At 43.9% G+C, this 19,141-nt stretch overlaps 2 protein-coding genes and 1 long non-coding RNA gene across 4 annotated transcripts; 1 reads left to right on the plus strand and 2 right to left on the minus strand.

Moving 5' to 3' along the window:
- Positions 1-419: 419 nt before the first annotated feature.
- Positions 420-7,737, minus strand: LOC135485518 (EF-hand and coiled-coil domain-containing protein 1-like). Its single transcript, XM_064767617.1, has 6 exons — positions 7,269-7,737; positions 2,186-2,307; positions 1,870-2,006; positions 1,382-1,540; positions 963-1,035; positions 420-608 (listed from the first exon to the last, which is right to left on the minus strand). The coding sequence occupies exons 1-6, from the start codon at positions 7,700-7,702 to the stop codon at positions 493-495; spliced, it is 1,041 nt and encodes a 346-aa protein (XP_064623687.1). The 5' UTR covers positions 7,703-7,737; the 3' UTR covers positions 420-492.
- A 2,686-nt stretch (positions 7,738-10,423) lies between these two features.
- LOC135485128 (uncharacterized) lies at positions 10,424-13,003 on the minus strand. 2 transcript variants are annotated; one of them, XR_010446528.1, is made up of 4 exons: positions 12,795-13,003; positions 11,287-11,492; positions 10,937-11,096; positions 10,424-10,721 (listed from the first exon to the last, which is right to left on the minus strand). It is a non-coding gene; the product is annotated as an uncharacterized LOC135485128 (long non-coding RNA). The 2 variants fall into 2 exon arrangements; XR_010446529.1 differs by having other exon boundaries at positions 11,413-11,492; positions 12,795-12,983.
- A 684-nt stretch (positions 13,004-13,687) lies between these two features.
- LOC135484329 (uncharacterized) lies at positions 13,688-18,742 on the plus strand. The gene is made up of 10 exons (XM_064765688.1): positions 13,688-14,017; positions 14,403-14,569; positions 14,880-15,123; positions 15,401-15,481; positions 15,716-15,870; positions 15,988-16,042; positions 16,964-17,171; positions 17,556-17,723; positions 18,067-18,184; positions 18,557-18,742. Exons 1-10 carry the CDS (start codon positions 13,939-13,941, stop codon positions 18,740-18,742), a joined length of 1,461 nt encoding a protein of 486 aa, XP_064621758.1. The 5' UTR covers positions 13,688-13,938.
- The last annotated feature ends 399 nt before the right edge of the window (positions 18,743-19,141 follow it).

The raw sequence follows: 19,141 nt of genomic DNA on the forward strand, positions 1-19,141 counted from the left end.
GTGCGAGTATTGGGGTAGGTGGTCGATAGTCTGTTTATTAACAGCACCAAACAGTTCTACTATGAGCAGTGCGAGTATTGGGGTAGGTGGTCGATAGTCTGTTTATTAACAGCATCAAACAGTTCTACTATGAGCAGTGCGAGTATTGGGGTAGGTGGTCGATAGTCTGTTTATTAACAGCATCAAACAGTTCTACTATCAGCAGTGCGAGTATTGGGGTAGGTGGTCGATAGTCTGTTTATTAAAAGCACCAAACAGTTCTACTATGAGCAGTGCGAGTATTGGGGTAGGTGGTCGATAGTTTGTTTATTAACAGCATCACCTGACAGGTAGGGAGGCTTTACACCACTGCCCTGTGTCATGACTTAGTTGACTAAATGCTCGCGCTCGATTGAAACCAATGCGTGATGAGTCGCCGATTGGTTGTTCATCTTGCCACTGTCGCTTTATCGGCGTCTGGGGACCTCTTTAGTCACAGTTCCAATGACATGTTCATATGTAAGTGCCCTGCTTCGCTCTCAGCGGGCTAGGTGTTGGATTCCAAAAGGTCAGCTCGTATGTCGTCAGTTTTCTCTGTAGCTGGTTGACGAATATCAAAACTTCGGGTTCTGAAAATACAAATGAAGCACAAGGTAGAAACACTCAAAGTGGACCATACCGATCACCTTCTGAACGACGACACTCACTTTCTTTTATGTTACGGCTTATAGTACAGACTTTGTCTTGTTCGGATATAGAAGTTTGAATGTCCCAAGATAGTATGTCAGTGGAACATATGAGCCTTGCTCTCTATAGAAGCATGCAGCACTAATCCGTCAGAATACAAAAGGGTCGGACACTTTTTCCATGGACGTTTTCGACTGTTACATCGCCATCGGCAAGCTTCCGATAGCGGACAAATTGTTTCCAAGAGCAAGAACAAAATTATGAGGAGACGTTCACCTTCACGTCACGGCACCTACCTGCTATGACGTCATCTTCTATACCCTCCACAACACTCATTAAAAGGTTCCCTATGGTTGCAATCGGAAGATGCTGCAATAAAAAGTTGACAGTTTACTATGGCGAGAAAAAAGGAGTAACTACTAGTAGAACTCAGAAGATGGTGATTCGGTAGCTAAAAACCAAGCTAACTTTCTGTCATGTTCTTTTACTCGGTGTTTCAAATCATCAGACTGCGAGATAGACCATGAGTTTTCTTAAGGGGACACTGAAGGCAACACATCAGAAACGGAAACACTCAGAGGTTGTCCCACCACTAACAACAAGTGGATCTTTGATCCCTGTCACGTACGATGTTTTGTCCACCTTTAACTTTGTTATAATTATCAAACCCCACAAACATGATATGTAAACACGTCGCTCCCCCAAAGATACGTACGACTCGTCTCAGTTGTCTAAAGCTTCCAACGATATCGACCAGTTTCTCCTCTATGATGGACATGCGCACTCGCTCCGTCTCGGTATTGTGTAGCTCTGTCTGGAGGGCGTCATTGTGGAGGGTGAGGCGGCTTATCTGGTTCAAGGTGATGCTTCTCTCCTGGAAGAGATCGACAGAGAAAAGTAGGAAACATCTCTTGCTGGTCAGGTTCAAACACAATGATTCAGAAATACCAGAGCGTAATGTCTGCAAATCACGTTGCACGCAAGTATAAAAGTCATTTAACTGGAATGGACCATTTCAGTCTTTTTGACAATTGTGGGCCAAATAGTGAGAGAGATGAGACAGTCTCAATAGGACCGGATCAGCCCTCGCTGACCAACTGTTTTGCTGAGACGATGAGAGATGCGACAGCCACAACCGAATCGGACCTGCTTCCCCTATTGTCTCTTAAACTCGCTGCGAGAGTTAAGATATTGATTTCATACCTCTCTGATTTCCTTGACTTCATTCATGAGCGACTTGACTTGTTCCTGTAACCTGGCTATCAGCATATTGTCCACCATGTCGTTGATGCTCTCTAGACTCGTGGTGATGATTGAAAGGTCGAGGTCTTCTCGGGATGCTGAATAACAGTGGCAATCAGACAGTTAGTCAACAGAATAGTGGATAAGTAAAGTCCATTCTCCGCTCGAAATTGTGTCTCGAAGCGGTTTGTTGTAAGAGTAGCACTGTGTCAAGTGTCGCTGTTGGCGTGTCCTAAGTCACATCATATTGTCTATATAAGGCTTAAGCTGGACCTACCTTGACCACTGTCTTTAGTTGATGCATCTGAGGAGGAGTCTGATCTGGCGGGAGATAGGGACGGGGTGTCGCCGAGAGCAGAATCTTTAGTCACATCGTGGTTCAGTCGCAGGAATCGCTTACTGGAAAGACAAAAGAGAAGGCACCGTGTCAACATAGCAAATACGTCTTGGTGGGCGTGCTGGATACCAATGTTAAGGAGATAGGTCTTGGTAGGCGTGCTGGATACCAATGTGAAGGAGATAGGTCTTGGTGGGCGTGCTGGATACCAATGTGAAGGAGATAGGTCTTGGTGGGCGTGCTGGATACCAATGTGAAGGAGATAGAGTCACTGATCGAGCATCCAAAATGAGTTTGACTCATAGCACTTTGTGTGACACGTAACTCGAGGTCAGGGAGAAGCATGTTGACGACGAGTTCACTTCGTACATCGTAAGTACGCGTAAAAGATGTTTAAGACAAGAAAGAATCGAGTTTAACAAGAATCTCAAAAATTAGTTTTTGAGGATTTTAGTCGACTTTGATCATACGATACCCATTGATGACGAAAGTGAAGGATCTCATTTTCAGACTTTGGTCAAATTTGTCGTCTCAATGAGAGGCATGAGAAGCTTCCCACAACTTTACCACTGCATTGAGACAGTTGTGTTTTAAGATATATTTAAGTTATTGGTTAACCTGGCTTGCTGGCGCGGTGCATCGTCAGCCTACAGCTTCCCGGTACCTAAACAGTTTCTTCACATCGATAATTAACACAAACCAATAATAACTGCTGATATCAAAGCGCCCTTGGTGATTTAGTAACTCATTATGAAGCAGGACTAGTCATCCTAATGATGGAGGGGCCCTGCCTTTTCTCTCAGTGCCATATGGTACAGTGAGTCATCAGACTGGAGTTTGTTTAATAGCCGTTATTATCAAATTGTGTTTGTACTGTCATCATGTCATGATGGTCTGATCGATGGTAAAGATGAAGGGTACTTCGCTCAAGGAAGCGGACTTGGAAATGTATCATACAATTCAAATAATGGTAGTTGTCTTTCTGGCATGTAGGACGACCTTGAATAGCGAACAGATCCTGCAACGCGACGGCGAGTACACGGAAGGAATTTGAGAGTCTCCGCTAGTATATTAACCACAAATACGAACTTGCTGGTCTACTCCTTACACATCCACTCTCACCTCAACATTGACATTGCTGAGTGCAGCTTTGGCCACGGCAGTAGCTAAAGGATAAGAAGTCGAAAGTTCCAATGCCTCGCAATAATCTCTTCAGGATAAAAGCAAGTATGAGAGCTAAGACATCGCGAACCAAATGCCTTCACAAACGTTAAGTGGATACGAACGGTTATAAAATGTCGTTGCAACTATCCGTCACCTCTGATGTAGGTCCTGCATCAAAAGAGTGATTGCGTCACTGCCACAGACAAAGGCAATGATGTGCTAACGAGGTCTTGGCCGTTAGAAATCCTTCAGATGTCCAGATAAACATGCCTCTGACGCAGAGTAACATCCAAAGTTCGTTTTTACAACCAACGTTGTAAAAAGACTATGGCATAAGAATACCCGCTTGGTGCGGGACAGGAAACCTCAGAGGAGCCGGCAGTTTGATTGGAGTTGTCTCTGGCTCTCTGCTTCTTTCGAGTCCCAAACGAGCCCGATGACCAACACCAGACTTCTGCGCCTCTGTCGACCATGGGGAGAACTGGAACTGTTGCCTTACCACAGAAATGACGTAGTTTAAGTAGTTCGTATCAGAGACCTCCTTGACAACTAACGTGTAAACAGTGCTTCATGACGTTTGAGTGGGGTCCTTAATGCCTCCCAGGACAGTATTGAAGATGCATCAACGGAGGATGTTGTGATGAGAGGAATGAGTGATGGTCAATGTGGAAAGTAACGAAGACAGGACACAATGTAGAATCAAATAATGGCTGGTTGTGACGAGGGATGCTAGAGAAGACTTCGCACTGTTGACTGACCTTCAATGAAGCAAGTAAAGCCGGTTTAAGTGCATATCATCTGTCGATGTCTCTGGCGTAGTCAAAAAGATTCGTCATCATCTGATACGGATGATGGCCCCTTGGCGGTGATCAAAGTTAATGTTCGGTTGCATGGTGCTTCTTTGAACTGGATATGATCTTTATAGATCCACAACTGTTGCCGAAGATGCATCCATCAGGGATCAGGAATGCGTCATCTTGTCCGTAATCAATCACCGTGTGCCATATAAAAGTACATAAATCAACTGTACGATAATTGGTCAAGGACAGTGTTCCTGGGCAATACTTTCTTGGTCAGGATACTTGTGTTATACAGGAATGAGTGAACCCATGAGTTCTCCCCATTATCCTTGAAGGCACACTAACAGTCAGCGCTGGGTAAGAGAGACTGATGCCAGGCGAATCAGATTCATTCAATGTCACGGGCGTGCCGGGTCCCATTGTCAGTGTGCAAGCTGAAATGGGATGTGCCGCTGCACGTGTCAACGTTTGATATGCAACTATTGCCCGTGCATGACAGAGAGGATGTGAGCGGGACAGAAAGAGCTTCCTGAGACTTTTGGCTAAGCAGACAGGCCGGGCGGAAACCACCATGCAGGCAACCACTGTTCGTCTGTCCCGTAACAAGTGAAAAAGTCTCATTGAAAAAGAACAGCTGTCCTCGCCGACTCGCTGCATCCGTTAGGATATTCACATTGATACGGGCAAGAGGCTCGCAGCATGCATAAATGAAAAAGGTTTTTGGCAGTTCATGTTATGGCATTGCAGTATTTTGGCAATTCATGCTCGAACTTTCTGCACTTGGCAGTTTTCGGTGGTGAAGCCTTCTCGACTATTGATGAACAAAACAGATAGTATACCTGATGTGAATACACGCAGTATGCTACTGACATGAAGCGTCTGGCGTTATCACAATATGCAGCAATATTGGTATAAAAAACATAAATAAAGATCCTTTGTCAACCTTATTTTGAGAAAATTGAGTCAAGTGTGAGGCGAAGACAAACAGTTAATATGTCATGGGGCGTGAGCGCGCGACACGTGCCGGGAGAAATATCAACATTTCAAACCTTTTGTTAGAATGATATCGCACTTGTCAGGCGGGGTCGTGACTCAATTCGCGTGTTTTGGGTAGATTTCAACAGCCAGCATTAAAATGATGATTCATATTTTAATTCGTTTTAATTAGTCTGATCTCTTCTGTCATAACATCAATCATTGTCTCTTCCAAGAGCGCAATATCATTCAACTCACTCGGTAATCTTTGGAATGACATTTTACAGAAATGTACTGTAAAATGAATGTATACTTCGGTGTCACCAATCTATACCCTGGGTAACTTACACTACCAAAGTAGGCAGTTCTGCCACGCGACATTCCGAAGTTTACCCAAGGTACATAGCTTCAACGCGACATCGGGTATAGTTTAGGACTGTGTCACCACAGGACGACCCCCAGCTCGGAGACAAGTTTGACGTTCACATTCGAACATTGAGCGAGGGCAAAAGGCCTAATTTCAGAGCGGTTCTAGCAAGACATGACTTCAAGGAAATACCCTGTGCAATACATAATTACATTAGCTCAAAGCTATGGGAAATGTCTCTAACCGGTCGACCTGTGGTCAAACCATTAATAGAGGCGAACGGTTTGTTTAACTAATTGATCAACATGTCAATTAACAAACCAATTTCCTTTCTCGATGAACATTCTAGCACCAGTTTGCTACAAATTCATAAAAACAGTATTTGTATTTCATTTAATACCTGGATGCACGCTATGTGAATAGCCCGCGGCACCTCAATAGCTCAGACCAAAAAGGTAGCCCTTGTGGTTGTGCCATCAATTGTCAGTGAAGACCTCTTCTGTTTTCCTTGTGTTAAACCATGAAAAGGGACAAAATATTGGCGATGTAAACAACGCAGATAAAGTGCTTCTGTTGTACGTTGAATATCTCACAGAAAGGCTCGAAACGAACCTGCCAATTTGAAGCGTTTCAAGTGTGCATACTATTAGAATCTCCGGGTTTAGAATCCGAAGGTGTTCTTGAATTGTTTTCAATGAAAGTTTATATCAAACTCACTTTGATCAGGTGCAGCTCAACAGCAAACAACAAACCTTTGCTAAAGGAAACGATTTTAAACCGATTCCTTGATTGAGTTAATCTGCAGATAGTTCAGGTACAATAAGGCTAAGGATGTAATGAGGGTGCAATAAATATAGTCTGAACTCAGGGAATCCACTTCCAGGGTTCCCGATCCTCGAGGTAGAGCCGCGAAAAACATCGGTTAACCACCTCCATTGACCATTGTGCTGTCTTTCCAATTGAATATAGGAGAATATCTTGAACCATTATCGGAAGAGACACTTAAAGAGCACACGCCTAATTTCACCCTGAATGAAATTGGTCAGTCAATGTGCATGAATGGGGCGCGGTAAACAACTAAAACCACAGCTGTTGACGCAAGCGTCTGATATTTGAAATATTTGAAAACCACAAAGGCCATTGAACGGTAAAAAATGCTAATGCCCAAGAAGTGTTTTGAATGATCTAAAGAATTTTAGAAAGACAGCTTAAGATATAAAGGAGGCTGCATGATTGTCAAAGTAGGTCAACGGATCGTCCGACGAGGACATCACCAGCGCAGTCTCCAGCCGAGGTAGTCCATTGACCTTTAAGAATGAGGTTTATTGTTTGTAGGGATTCGTAGCTGTCACTGTCACTTGTGAGGGAGACGTGACAATGTAGATGGACTCAAAAGGATGGCATTCCCCACTGCTTTTTTATCAGGCTGGTTTACATTCAATGGCACATGGTGATGTGTGTATGTATGATGTGCAGGGTGATGTCATTACTGCAGAGGTTCTTCATGTGATCTCCAGGGACAGGATAAGTGCATCATGATGACAAATGAAGACCAATTGGTAACATACATGGATATGACATCAACCATGTCGCTAATGGTAGCATGTTATAACGATGATGGTGATGATGGTAATGATGGCGAGAGTGTTCAATGCTAAGGGTGACAAGACTTACCAACAACATTAAAAGAAGAGGATTCTATCAATCATACTCCTACCTTCTATCCAGCTCTCGCTGTAACTCTAATACCCTCACTTCTAGCCCCGGAATCTCCTTCGCTTGAGTCTCTAATCCTTTCACTCTCTCTAAACTCAGCAAGATCACCGCTTTCGTCTTCTCAAACGTCTCTGCCATTCGCTCCATATGAAATGTCAAGTCTTTATTTTTCTGATTCGTTTCGTATAACCGACGTCTGGTCGCTTTAAGCTCACGCTGTAACTCCCTGATATAAGTCTCAGGATCCAAGTCACCTTCAGTCTCAACAGATAAGCTAGTATGTCCATTCCTCATTGCGGTATCCTTGCCTTTGCACGGAGATGTCGGAGTGAGAGTCTGATTGGCGTTATAGCACAGGCAGGCATTTTGAAAGTTTGACACGGCTACTTGTAAAGCTAAGCACCTTGAGTCACTGCATTGGAGGGCCGCCCTCATGTCCTCTATAATCTCCCTTAAAGTATCAATCTCAACGTGCTTAGGATTCATCAGCGACAAATCCAGTTGGGATTGATCCATGTTTTCTCGTTTGGTTGAACAGAAATAACACTGTTTTGAACGGAGGTTTTCTAAATGCGGCACTTCAAACGAAACACTCCGTGTCTTCGGCGTGCTCGTGCCGAGATTAAACGTGTCCTGGTTTTCAAATTTGCAGGAGCAGTTAAGCTGGTCAGAAACCTTCCCAATATTCCAAAGTCTTTCTAATGCTTCCCTGTATTCCTTCTCGGCGTTTTTACACTCAAACGGCACGTACTCCATATTGCCTGTCCTCGCGAAGTGTCTGCAGAGTCGCGCGTGAAACTGCCTGAATGTGAGATCGTCTGCTACTCCGCCAACTACATCCGGGTAATACAGCCCAGTGTTGGCGCAGAAGGTATGAAAGTCGTCTGCGCGGATGAGGCCAGAGCGCCGAAAGTCCAACTCCTCAAAAACCTGCTGCAGATACTGATCGACGGCTGTAGCCAGCACCTGGACCTCATTGTCCGCCTCTTTCCGTAAACCGTATCTATAGGCCAGCGCCGTCACGAATAGACCCGAGCCCTTTGTTCCGCCCTCATTCCCCATTTTATACTTATCCAGTCTCCGCCGCCTGCCGTCGTCCACAATTCACTGCATCAAACGTTAGAATTATAATAGCATTATCTCATGGCAATAAGTGTCCTGGGGTAATCAATGGATAAGCTGAATTACGATCCGGGGAATGTCGTTGGGAGTTAATGAAACTTTTGAATTGTCACGACTTTGAGATACCATATATAGCCTCTGGCGTATATTCTTTCCGGCTGTCTTCAAATCGATTGGCCAACAATACAAACGTACTCTACGTGACTTCTCCCGATATGATATCCGTGTTGTTCTGAGCACAAGTCGAAACTGCACATACTCTGCGCTGAGACAGCTAGTTTTAACCCGACGGTGATGCCCTGTCAGATGATATGTGACACTTCAACTCACTCAATCAAAACTCACGTATTTGCTGAAATATACCACGGCAATTAGGCATTGAATGCATTACGTGACAATCACTTTTAATGACACATTTATTGATTCGTAAAAGCGAACTTCGCGTGTGAAGTTGTGAGTTGAGAAACACAACTAATTAGTGTTTACTTATCAATCGTCTCACATGCCGTTAATTGCGTATGCTGGAAAGCCAAGTAATTATACTTGCTTTACCTGTAATTTGTTAATTGCGACGGATTAACTGCAGTGAAACTGTCCACACACCGCGCCATACAAATTGTCGTTTTTAACAATAAAGAGATGTAAGACCAACATGATTCCACAGCGCTAAAGAATAATCACCAAAATATGTGGCAAGCTCCATGAAAAATAAACTTCTAGAATGGTGATGCATTGTTGATTATGATTAGGCGGTATGTCCCAACGTGGACTGAAGCAGTTGTTACGGTGTGTCTTGGACCTGAAATGTTTAAGGAATTAATACCGAGCTGGCGGTCATTGGTTGTATAATCAAGACCGCTCGGGTAGACCGAAAATGCAGTCCAAAACCCGAGGCGCTTCGCCGAGGGTTTTGGACGTAATTTGAGGTCTACCCGAGCGGTCTTGATTATACAACCAATGACCGACAGCGAGGTATTAATTTCTATTCTAAAAGGTTTCAAAATTAAACAAATTAAATACGATTTGAAAGGTATATATGTTCCGTTTTCGTCAAAGAATGATCCAGCCTGGTGTCCGGAACTCCGCCATATTGTTGCTTGTGAAGATGACGTCACGCAGCAAGGGAATTCCCAGTCTGCTAGCTCGATTTCTACCATTTCCTCGTCTTTGACCTCTTCTGAATCCTGACTGACGACCTCGAAAGAGTCCTCGGGTATCCTCCCTACTTCACAAATCCCAATATATCGGGGAATATTTCAAAATCTCGTGTTCTTGACATTGTTTTGTGGGGCTGAGTCGTTGCTTCTTGGTGAAAATAATTCGTCTGCTAAAATTCAGAATTTTATACCTACCCAGGCGGTCATTGGTTACGATACCAAGACCGCTCCGATCAAAACGAGGCGTAATGTATTTTGTATTAGAAACAATGATATACTGTGACTAAGGCCTTTTAGAATAGTTTCCTCAGACAGGGCAATCAGAACAGGTCCAATCAAGGGAACAGGCTGTGACTATGTTCCAACTCTTAAACCTGGAGTACTGGTTCACGTAGCGCCAAGGACAGAACACAGGGATGTGACAACATTGTGCCAGTCAAGGACTATTTCCCAATCGGGAAAAGAGCTGTAACATACATGTTTCTTTGACCTGAACTGATCATTGTGGTCCGGGTGCACTTGTCCCGTGAGACTGTCACAATCAAGCTGTAGTACCAATTATGGTCAGGCAAGCTGGACGTCACATTCTGGCGAGAACGGCTGTGACGATGTCTTAAGCAGACTTATCCATTGTGGCCAGGCTTCACGTGTCTTGTACCCACGATCACAGGGAAAACTAGTTACTACAACAGGCTTCACTCGTCCTCCTCTATGAGAACCTGTCACAACCAATGTGAGGACAGCAGCTGTCGCAATCTTTAAGCTATCATCAACTGGCTACTGTCAGTTGTTTTAAACAACCGTGGCCTGGGAGAATCAATTTGTTTCCTGGATTAAGAACGGGCACTCACGATGAAGAAATGTACAAACAACAACGTCATTTGTGAAACTTTCCAGTTTTTATTCGATAGGTTCAGGACAAATATGAATGTTCCACTCACAATGGTGTAATCATCGGTCGATATTAAGAATCACTAATTGGTTTTACCAAGCCTGAAGTTGTCTCCTTCGTTCTTATTCCTCAGTCCCGATTCTCAAGTAAATTACTTTATTCCTGGTTCTCAATGCAAGGGCTAAGTCAGTGATGCATTAGTAAGGGCTAAATGCAGTTACTAATGGCAAAAGGCTATGCTAACCCAAGCCATAGCCGCCCGAAGATCCAAAAGAAGTAGAATCTGGAATAAGAAATATTTTAAAGAATTCAACGTCAACATGATATTATACCAGCAGATATCTCCAACAAGCTACAACATTGTGGGAAAAGGTGGCGCTCCAGTTTGGTAGGATTTGTATCCGGTGTAGCAGTTTAGAATGACCCCTGGGAAAAGTTTTCTTTCGTATTCGTTGGTGTTGGGTAACGAGATGGTCCTTCTGAGACACATCACCTTACCTGTATACCTCAGAGATTAAAAGCGGGACACTCTTCATCCAGAGTTCCCTATTCGTCTCCGTGGGAGTGTTTTCACGTAGGTAGGAATAGGACAGCTGGCTTGCATCCATCAATGGTTGGATGCCGGGGTCACTAGTTAGAAGGCAGTTGGTCCATCACCCTGAAAATGAAATAAAGACATAGTGAGTTACAATGGAGTATCTCAGAAGCTTCATCCTGATTTCATAGAGACTGAGTTTGGTTCGAAACTCATTTTAGAGTGACATCAGACTAGCGCTGTGATTGTGCACGATTGGTATTTATTGTCTGATGAGTAGGTCGACTATTTCATCACTGAGATAATCGTGCACCTCAATTTGGATGTTTCTTTTCTTGAACTGTGATTTTCGATCATATTCATCAGATGCAATCTCCGTTGTATTTTTCATTCAAAAGAAGTGGTTATCTTATTGCTGATTGCCATGTTGTATATCAACCTGGGAACTGCCACCACGTCAGTGCGATGACTTCTCATCCTTGCTTTTACACCCCATGGGCCAGATTCATCATGGGTCTCCTGAAATTGTGAGACAGATCAAGGTTAGTGTTAAGCCATGGTCATGATCATGATGAAGATTCTCTTTCCAATAATTTCATCACAAGGCCCATCTTCCAGTTAGGCAATCACAATGCGAATGTTGACTTGATCTGCTACTTCAGCTTTCCTGGCAAGAACATGATGACCGCTGATGGTCATTCAGATTGCACCAGTAGCAATACTAATAGGGTATTTATAGCTTTGAATCAGATGAGGCACAATTGCAAACTGCAGACTATAGGCTTCTCCAGCCGCCTCAATGTATGTTGGATCAAACATCACACTTGGTCTCCAACAGTAAAGATGACCAGGAAAACATTTGATCTGTTTTGGTCCTTCTTTTCCGCTAAACCTGAGGGTGAACACATTGACTTTAACCTGCTTTCATTTAGCAGTTAATCTATTAGTTACCACTGTATGCCTTAGAGGGGGCAGAATGGTACTGTCTGGACAAGAAGCCTCTCCCACAGCCCCAGGAATATTGGATAGAACGGCACTGTACTGGGTCCCAGTAATAAATATTGCCATAAAGACATATGATATTGTTCTGGGACTTATGTAAGATTAGTTTTCTCCGCCAAACCCAAAACTGAAGGATCAACGACCTGTGTTTAGTCACTTTGTGAGTTACCACTGTATGCCTTAGAGGGGGCAGAATGGTACTGTTTAGACAAGAAGCCTCTCCCACAGCCCCAGGAATATTGGATAGAACGGCACTGTACTGGGTCCCAGTAATAAATATTGCCATAAAGACATATGATATTGTTCTGGGACTTATGTAAGATTAGTTTTCTCCGCCAAACCCGAGATTGAAGGATTAAAATCCTGTGTTTATAGGCTAACAAATGCAAACACTTCCACTGAACCCCCTACAAGAGACGAGTGGCTCTTCGTCTCTCCGACTTTGACACCCTACTACGAACATATCAATAGATCAGCCAGCGGTCCTCGGTGTCGCCGCGTGGGTTACGTCCAGAGAAACTTGTTTGCAAGTGCCAAGGAACCAACTATCTGACATCCATAACCAGCGTATTCCCTATTCATGCCAGTTATAGTCGGGTGCTACACCACAGTCGGGATAGTGGAGCCAAGTGAATGATTATTTAGATTCAAAAATCTTCTAAAACATTGTGGCACATTAGGTTTGCGGTCACGACAACCTCTAGCCATAAATTTCAAACTGCGCAGTTTACTCCCGGCTTGTCTGCGTGACTATTAATACAATAAAAACCTGTTGAAACCAAAATAGACATTCATCAAGCAAAAACACAAGGCCCTTACGTTATGCTGCAGCAGTTTTGACTTGATTTCCCGAGCTTTGAAGTCCTTTTTACGTTTGAAATCGGAGAAAGCGTTCTGCGATGTACTTCCTCGTTCATACACCAACCGACTGGCGTTCAAATCAACCGCGAACGATCATGGCCAAAGACAATACATTTGACGTCACACCACCCGTGCATTACCCCTGTACCTCTCTTGTGATTGGCCGGCTGAGCGTCCACTTGTGTATTATGATTTTTCAGTCCTTTGTTCTGTTATTGGGTCAATTGACTGTCAAAAATGTGGATGACTGGGCTATAGCATACATACATGTACATGTACATTGACTGAGCTATGGCCATGGAAAGAAATTACCTTGGGCAGGTTGACTTACGATGGACGAAGAATGGAAATGCATTTTATCGTTCGTGATGTGCATTTTGATCTTCTATTGAACATACATATTGACCAAGTGCACAACAAAGTTGATTTCAAAATCTCAAATTTCGAAAAATCAGTTACAGCATCAAAAATATAAGGCTCTTACATAAACTTAACATTTTGGATCTCACTCTTTGGTTGGGTCACATGATCAGGCAAGGGCAGCTAATCGGTTGTAACAGAGCATCACTAATATCTCTGCTCATCGATGAAGACCTGATATTTATGGACGAACTGCCCTTGCCAAATCAACTTATAACAGCTTCCGCCCATTTTGCAAATGACCGTTATCAGTCCGGTTAGTCCATAACAAATTATCATCAGCTGGTCCATCTCTCACCACTTTTCAAGCAGAGGTGACACACACTCTACATGTACACTACTGAAACAAGGTCTCTCCTTGGCTTTAACATAAAACCTTTAGAGCTTTCTCTGGAGATGTCGTCATGTCCGTGGCTGGAACCATATGGAAAGTCTTACCAAGTCGATGTCAAGTCCTCAAAGTGCAAAATACTCAAAAACCTTTACTTTCATACCGGTATATTTTATCTGATGCCGTTATGATGTCAGCCATCATTTTCACCCCTGCCATCCGGTTGGAAGTGAAACTCGCTGATAACAACAGTCAACTCCGACTGAGGCACAACACATTAACAGATAGCAAATCGTCAACACACAAAGATCGTACATAACATCCACAAGGATACTTTAGCGAGGCTATATCATGTCTTTCACAAATTATTTGACGTTTGAGCTAGGAATACTTGGATTGCTTTGTTGGTGTGTGAGAGAGCAGCAAGCAAGTAAGTAAGCGCTATTCGCAATGACGGCAACGTTAGTCCAGCAGTATGCTTCGTCGCTTGTTTTTCCTTGTGAACGAGAATTTGCCAGGGCTGGAGGACAGGAATGTCCTAAATGTTAGTATAAGACCATGATTCAATCCGCACATGTACAGATACATCTAAGTTGTCTTTTAAAAGTTCACTTGGGGTGCAACCGGACATTTCCTCAGGCAATTTATGAATATATCTCATATGACGATAATATTCTTTCTCTGCCGTGAAGCACAAACAGTCATCTTAATCCGTCCTTGTCTAAAGTGCCTCACTTTATTCCTCAGTTGTCACCATGGAGGCTCATTCTACCCAACCATACCGTCTTAAGCGCATCGTTCGTTCCTTTCTCCAGCAACCCAAGTAGGCCTCGAAATACTGCCCAAGTTACCGGGGTCCTGCGGCTACGCTTTAGTCGCCGAAGTCGGGGTGAAGAAGACATTCACTTTTAGCGTCAATATGAGAATTGGCATGCTTTACCGCGATATCTGCAAATGGAAATTCATTGGTGAAAATAAAAACGTACGTAAAACTGCTCCCATCGTACACATGCAGTTGTGCCGTGGTGGTTGTGCTGGTTTTAATATCACCAACAGATGGCGCCAGCTGCATTATCAAATGATTCCGTGAAGAATGTGTCGCCCCTGGTGGTGGAGAAGCTAATACTAGTAAGCACATCTTTCATGGCGACATCAGAGTTCCTCTAAGATCTGCAGCGATATATGAAAGCATTATTCTTTATTTAGATTTCAATAGCAAGGTATCTGTGGCTTTATTTTAAGACTACCAACAACCGGCCCCTCTTACGGACGATTGAATTACCCCCTTTCAGAGAATAGGCTACTTATTTGTTAACGATTTCGTCGTCTTCGAATCCCCTGGTTGCAAGAAGGACTTCGTGAGCATCCGCGACACGGATAATGAACAAAGCCTGATCGGCAAGTACTGCTCCCCTCGGCAAATTCCACAGACCAAGAGGACGACTGCGGGCTCCACGCTTATAGTCAATTTCCAGTCTATCACAGGCTTCTCCTCAAGGTTTAGCATCATGTATTGGGCCTTCGAACAGTCGGAACGTGAGTTAGACTTTTTGACATTGCCTCATAAAGAATCCATGCGCAGTTCATTTGGACCTTTGATCGGGGATGCGTACAGCGCAAACGATCACCGATGACATGGACTATAATGCCTCGAAGATGAAGAGTTTCTTTTCTCTGGACGACCTCTGATCGGGACGGAATCTTGAAATATCACTGTCAAATCCATAACATTATCATTCGGTTTCAAGCACTTGTGTGTTGTCGTATATATATTTATTCAAATACCACATCTTCTTTACACATTTGAATGTAGGATGTTCTGCCACATTGTACCTAGGACTCAGATGGCCGAAGGCGAAGGCTGGCGAAACGGTTTCGATAAGATGTCACACCGGTGAGTATAATGGATTTCTAAATCAGTTTGAAGCATACACCTGGACACGAACTTCCTTAACCTTGTTGAAAATACTTTACAACGACAATTGTCACCAAATAAGTGTAGCATTGCTTGATCTTAAGCTGATGCAGTGCTCACTCGAGCTGGCCGTGGGTCCCGGCTTACCAAAGCAAAACGACCTGAGTGTTGGACCCATCTCTAGACCGAGTCTTCTCCTGTTTCACCATACAGCTGGCGACGCCACATGGCTCTGTGGGCAAGATGGTAAATATGACCCTGTGGGTCCAACCCTCGATAAGGACTGCATCGCTCAGATCCTGGAGGAGACTGTCAAGGGTATGTCATCATCAGTGAAGGGCGGGAGATCTTCGATGGAGTTATTACAGGTATAAGTTGAATTATATTTCTAAAGTCTTGCTACATTTTGTCGCTCTATCATGATTCTTACAAGCAACATCCAGATACTCCGATCATGCTATAACAAACATCACTTCCTCTTCCAGGATATGATGCACATAGCCGACCGCATGCTCTCAGCCGTGGGTGAATCTGCCTTTGGTAGGTTTTTAACAAGACCAATGCCATGTCAGTAATACTGCCGAAGGTTTCAGTTAAACCACGGCATATGATCCTCACTTTACCCGGCACTTTCTCCCGATCATGCATTATAGCCAAACATATGAATCAAAATGAAGAAAATACGGTATTTCCGACTGTCCTGTACAGTGGATGCTAAGCTAACCGATGACTGACAAACAGTCAGGGGCTGTCTTCACATACAGTGACATCTCGTTTGTACCTTCCGCTGTCTGTGATCACCCCCCCCCCCCCCCCCCCGCCAAAACTTCCTGATAGCCTCGTGCCGTCTTTCCGCTTTCCCCCTCGATGACACCCACTCCAGCTCGGGTGGTGCCTCCGGGGACGGGTCGAAAACTCGACGATGCTCATCTAAAGACCAACTGTCCGTTGTTATAAGAGACCCTCACAGCAACGTTCATTTAAAGCACTCGCACTTACAGGAAAAGAAGCACCAGCTCCTCCAAAGCTTGGCTAACTCGATAGAAGAATCAGCATTAACCATTGCCTTGGCTGAAGATAAGACGCTGACAATAACACAAGGACAGATAGGTGGGCAGCATCAGTTTTCATGTCATAAGTCAAATCTTCTTGTGAAACTCTTGAGGAGTTTAATGTTGTTTACTCGGAAATAAATAAACCGTACGAGGCCTATCACTACAGTGCTGTCCAGGCACCCGTATTTCCGTGGATTGGGTGAAAACCGTCATGATAGCCTCGAAAATCCCATTAACGCTGTCCTCCTGGCACTTTTACTGACTCTTATTGCGATTCCGGCCTCTTTTCTCGGTGATTTGCTTTCTCAAAAATAGGCTATAAGATACAAAATAGGTTTCAGTCATGAGGACACAGTCCATCAGGCAAGATAAGTCTAGTGCAATTGAATATGTATTTCGCTTTAAGTTGTGAACGTCCAGACTCTAGCCGCCCATACACATCATAATGTGACCTTCTGTTCTGACGACACTCCCGATGACGGGCCGATAGTTCACCTTCACTTTGACGACAGAAGAGACAACAGAAGCGAGCCTATCACCGCCGTGATTGTCATCTATCGGAATATGAGTGGAATGTTGCGTCTGAACACAAGCGGTGGTTTTCACCAAGATGGGTGAGTGATCAGTAAGCCAGTTAAATCCTTCGCTGTTATGAGTGCACAGATACAAGTAGATATTCTACGACATTCCCTCATCGTCTTCCGTCTTCTGCCTTCGGCCATTTCTTTCAAAGTTTTGACATGAGTCACTACCCTCGTCAGCAATTAGGTCGTAGTGTTGTTCCCGCCCATTGATATTGATGACGGCGATTCCATGAGTGTTTTCCCGGCCCAGTTTTTGGCAGCTGCCAGAGTCTGCATGCATTTGTTCCTCCTCTGTCAGGTTTCCTTTGATTGTGACTCGTTGTGTCTGTCCGAGGCATCGAGTCGTTTCTTTGGTGTTATGACGTGTATGCCTATTTCAGCGTAATTTCATATCGAATTGTTTGTTATTTCCAGAGCCAATATGACGTTTGAGAGAAACTTCATGACAGTGAGCTTATACCAGAACGGCTCTTCATCAAAACTGAACGCCACGGACAATATCGTGATGTCGTACACGATACCAAAGACAACACCCGGCGACATAGGCAATAGGCACTGTGTCTTTTGGGACGGAGCGCTTCAGTAAGTTGGCCCTTGATTGTGACGAGCAATGATCAGAGATTGATCATTCGCGTGGACTATAATGAGCAATGTGATGTCGTCCATTTTGTGTAGCGTCGGTCATGGCTTCCCAACAGCTGATTGGACGAAGGAGAGCTCACCGAGTATGATTCTAATGGTATTATAACTAAATAGTAAAGAATCATTGATGACGAGTCACTGCCATTCCCCTACTCAATTACTATTCTCGGGTAAACAGGTTTGAAACTTCAAATAAACAATTCAGCTGGATATGCTTTAATCAATTTCTCCTCGGACTTTCTCGGACTTAGTTAATTAGATTTGATTGTCTCATTTTCGCCAGTGGGTGGTCCGATGTCGGTTGCCGCCTCACGCAAGCTACACACTATAAGACAGCCTGTGCGTGCGATCATCTCACTTTCTTCGCCGTTCTCATGGATGTGTCCGGGTCGAGTTTCACGGTATGTAACGTGGATGCCTTTAAATTCCAATGCCAGTTATGAATCTGAAATCAGTGTACTAAATCTTTAGCGGGAAGATGGTCACAAGTAATTTTCGATTAGTTGAAAAAAACCTGTCATTATCTCTCACAAAGAAGACCTTATGATTTATTAAGTAAAGCAGCATGGGAAGATCGTTCTGAACTGACGTCTAGTTACATGGCTGATTGTGGCCGGGGCTCTGACATGATAGTAACTGATGAAGTCTATCTCTAACGGAAAATGAGCTGTTCCTCGCTAATTTTCATCGACGTCAAGGACACTCTTGTCCTGTTTCTTCCCCTGAAGCCCCAACAACGTGCTCAAAGCTACTTACCATTTCTTCTGTTTCAGAAGGTTGATGAGGAAAGTGGGGACACGGAAAAAAGCTTGGCTATCCTGACCTACATTGGCTGCGGGCTGTCTATTGTCTGTCTCTTCATCTCAATCATTTGTTTTTTCACTCTGAGGCAAGTCAAGATAACTAGTTCACGTACCCACCACAAGGGTGCTAGATTCTTAGTCTGGTGTGAATACTGAAGTAAGCTCACAATTATACGGACTATCATTGGACTTCATTCGTTTTTACCTTATAGTTTACGATAATGGCAGGAATGTACACCAGTTTATATGCTGGCGCCACCTGTCTGTGCTGTCAAAACCAGCACAACTAGTATAGAAGAAATAATTGTGTGTGATACTTTTTTTTATCTTGAACTACAAGTTAGAGCAAGAGCTGTTCTTCTTCAGGAGTATCTGGTGTCAGAAAATCACCATTCACTGCAACCTCTGCATCAGTCTCCTCCTGGGACAAACGCTCTTCGTAGCAGCGGTCGATCAGACCGAAGAAAAGGTAAAGAAGTCTTCGTCTTGTTTGGCGACAGCTTTGTATAACTCTGGCATTTGTTATATGCTTCACAGAAGCCACAGCTGTTGAGA

The sequence above is a fragment of the Lineus longissimus genome, chromosome 3 (genome assembly GCF_910592395.1).
Source record: "Lineus longissimus chromosome 3, tnLinLong1.2, whole genome shotgun sequence".
Classification (NCBI taxonomy): Eukaryota; Metazoa; Nemertea; class Pilidiophora; order Heteronemertea; family Lineidae; genus Lineus; species Lineus longissimus.

Coding starts and splice junctions, on each gene's coding strand:
- LOC135485518 (XM_064767617.1), bottom strand. CDS start 7,702: ATGAGGGCGGCCCTCCAATGCAGTGACTCAAGGTGCTTAGCTTTACAA. Junction 2,007..2,185: donor AACTAAAGACAGTGGTCAAG/GTAGGTCCAGCT, acceptor ACTGTTATTCAG/CATCCCGAGAAGACCTCGAC. Junction 1,541..1,869: donor AAGTCAAGGAAATCAGAGAG/GTATGAAATCAA, acceptor GATCTCTTCCAG/GAGAGAAGCATCACCTTGAA.
- LOC135484329 (XM_064765688.1), top strand. CDS start 13,939: ATGTCTTTCACAAATTATTTGACGTTTGAGCTAGGAATACTTGGATTG. Junction 14,570..14,879: donor TCATTGGTGAAAATAAAAAC/GTACGTAAAACT, acceptor ACCCCCTTTCAG/AGAATAGGCTACTTATTTGT. Junction 15,871..15,987: donor CTTCGATGGAGTTATTACAG/GTATAAGTTGAA, acceptor TTCCTCTTCCAG/GATATGATGCACATAGCCGA.